The sequence below is a fragment of the Benincasa hispida genome, chromosome 9 (assembly GCF_027475165.1).
Source record: "Benincasa hispida cultivar pf3 chromosome 9, pf3_genome.v1.1, whole genome shotgun sequence".
Classification (NCBI taxonomy): Eukaryota; Viridiplantae; Streptophyta; class Magnoliopsida; order Cucurbitales; family Cucurbitaceae; genus Benincasa; species Benincasa hispida.
In genome coordinates, this window is record NC_143486.1 from 95,591,299 (window position 1) to 95,593,979 (window position 2,681).

Consider the following 2,681-nt stretch of genomic DNA (forward strand, 5'->3'; position numbering starts at 1 on the left):
ACCTAGGGCGAAAGGTCTCATTGTCTAATCTCCATCCACCATATTCAACCAACGTCACCAAACATTCCACCAGCTTCGACTCTTCCTCCCGCCTCCAAGTGTGCGTTGGAGCTCTAGAAGAACTTGTCATCCTGCTACATGTACATCGTAGTACAATTTAAGTAGTAAAGAAAGAAATTTTCATTTGATTTATTATGTACAATGTATAAAGTAGTAAATTTAATTATAATAAGAAATTTGGAAATTGATTTCCAAAATCGCATACATGAAATTAAAAAAATATATTGGAAAAGCCACAAACTAAACATGAAGCTACTAAATGTTACATAACTCCCAGTCGAAAACATATTATGTGTCAGTTCATCTCTCCACTGTGTTCATTCGTTTGAACTCTCAATATAATTGAACTCGTCCCCACTAATGGTAGAAGAATGTGAGTCCATCTCGTCTAGATCCTCAGCCATTTCGCCAGTATTCATCTCCTTATTAATAAGATTATGAAGAAGGTAACACGTCGTGATTATCTGAGTTTCATCTTGCATGGGGTAGTAGGATTTTCTACAGAGTATTGCTCGTCTCCCTTTCAACAGCCCAAATGCCCTCTCGATAACATTCCTCATATAAGAGTGTTTCATGTTAAAAAATTCTCTTGCAGTTGTTGGTGCATTCCCTCCTCCACGGCATTCCGAAAGGTTATATCGTTCTCCTCTATATGGTACCAAAAAGCCCTTCGCATTTGGGTACCCACCATCACATAGATAACAATACCCTATACAATATCCAATTGTATCAAATCATAATCGTTGAGTACTACAATGTATGACAAGAAGTTGTGCGTGTAAGTTATTACCCTTGAGAATCTTCAATTTGTTAGGTCGTGATATTACATCTCTAAGTACACGAGAAGCAGCTGCAGAACCTTCCCACCTAAGTAAGACAATCACGAAATCGCCATTCGTGTTGCAAACACCAAGAACACTCATGGAAATTTAACCCTTCCTTGTCCTGTACCTTGGTTGATCAATGGCATTCATGTTGACCTTTATGTACATATCATTTAACGCACCTAGACAATCCTGTGTGAACACAACGTATGAAATATTCATATACATAAGTTATCTAAACTAGACACGGACAGCACACCAACATTTGTTTAGTTTCACTATACCTCAAATCATCTCCATCTCGAATTTATACAGGAGGTTGTGATTGACAAAAGTTTTTTCAACAGTACTTCATGTAGTCGTAAAACGACATTGAGAATGGAGTTGAAATGCCTAGAAACTGTTTCACCAGACCTAACGAACTGTCTACGACCTACTCTGTTCTTAACATCATGGGCTAAGATATGCAGGAATATGGCAACCATCTCCTCAATATTTACAACTTCTGTTCCCACTAATCTGCCAGTTGTCCTTAGTAAAGTACATAAAATGGCAAAACGTCTTCTATCCATTCGCGTGCTTTCACGACAATTTAAATCAGACTCATGGATTAGCTGAAAGTATGCTAATTGCCTAATATGATATCTAATGTGATGTGACGGGTATTCTATCCTTCTATGGTCGTTGAGTAACAGCTCTAGTGTTAGTAGTAATTGACGATGGGTAGTTGTGAACACTGTTAGTATGGTTACTACTTCTTGGGGGTCCATTATACCGTAGATTACAAAAATTGGCTCCTGAAACATTTATTCATGAGTGGTTTTTGAAATTTATACAAATTTTAATTTTAGTTTCAAACTAATGTACTTATAATCTAAACAAGAATATACTTACCATGGAATTTTAAATGCATGCAAAATTGTATGATATAGCTAAGTAATAGTAGTTTGCAATACTTTTTAATGTTTAACGTTAAGATTGAAACTTTTATCTAAATTTAGAGTACAATTGGATGAAATTGAAAGTTTGAAGTAAAATGCATATTTTTTTTTTCTTTTCTCTCTTTTCTACTTCTTTAACAAATAAGTTTAAATCGTTATCTATGGACTTTTAAGTTTGTTCACCTTTATCCTTAAAGACAGTTATTCATAGCTATTACTTTACTTTTAATTTATCAATAAAAAAATTTGTTTGCATTTTTATCAAATATATTCAACTATACGAAATGAAGCTACCAAATGGGTATTATTAACATTTGCCTATCACTAGCATGGTTTAACCCATAATGAGTGCTAGCCCTATAAACTATTTTTTTTTTTTTTTATTAATCAACAATAACCATATTTAATTTCACGCAATGTCTTTGAATAATTTCATTTTTTTAAATATGAACATGGAAATTAAAATTTTCATTGATAAAATAGTCTTGATTTTTTAGGCTCATGATCAAGTCTTGAGTTTTAAATGAAAAATAAATCAATAAAAAGAAATATTTTATGAAGCCTAACAAGTATTTAGGAAGAAAATCAAGCCTTTTATGAATGAAAATTGTTGTAATAAAACATATGCAAAATCCTAATTAATATATAACTAAATTATTTTAAGAATTTAAGTTTCGTATCAACAAATACTTCAAATATATAGGATGGAATTTGAGGAGAAGAAAGTACCCATGTAGAAATTGAGGAAAAGCAAATAAATCCCATAGTTTACACGGTTTCGGTTGTTGCTGGAAGAAATTGAATGAAATATGAGAAAAGAAGAAGTACGGATTAGTTTCCACCCAACCTACAATAC

At 33.0% G+C, this 2,681-nt stretch overlaps 1 protein-coding gene across 1 annotated transcript; it reads right to left on the bottom strand.

The window, feature by feature from the left end:
* Positions 1–377: 377 nt before the first annotated feature.
* Positions 378–1,456, bottom strand: LOC120084975 (uncharacterized). Its single transcript, XM_039040786.2, has 4 exons — positions 1,235–1,456; positions 1,012–1,076; positions 851–927; positions 378–769 (listed from the first exon to the last, which is right to left on the bottom strand). The coding sequence occupies exons 1-4, from the start codon at positions 1,454–1,456 to the stop codon at positions 378–380; spliced, it is 756 nt and encodes a 251-aa protein (XP_038896714.2).
* Positions 1,457–2,681: the final 1,225 nt, after the last annotated feature.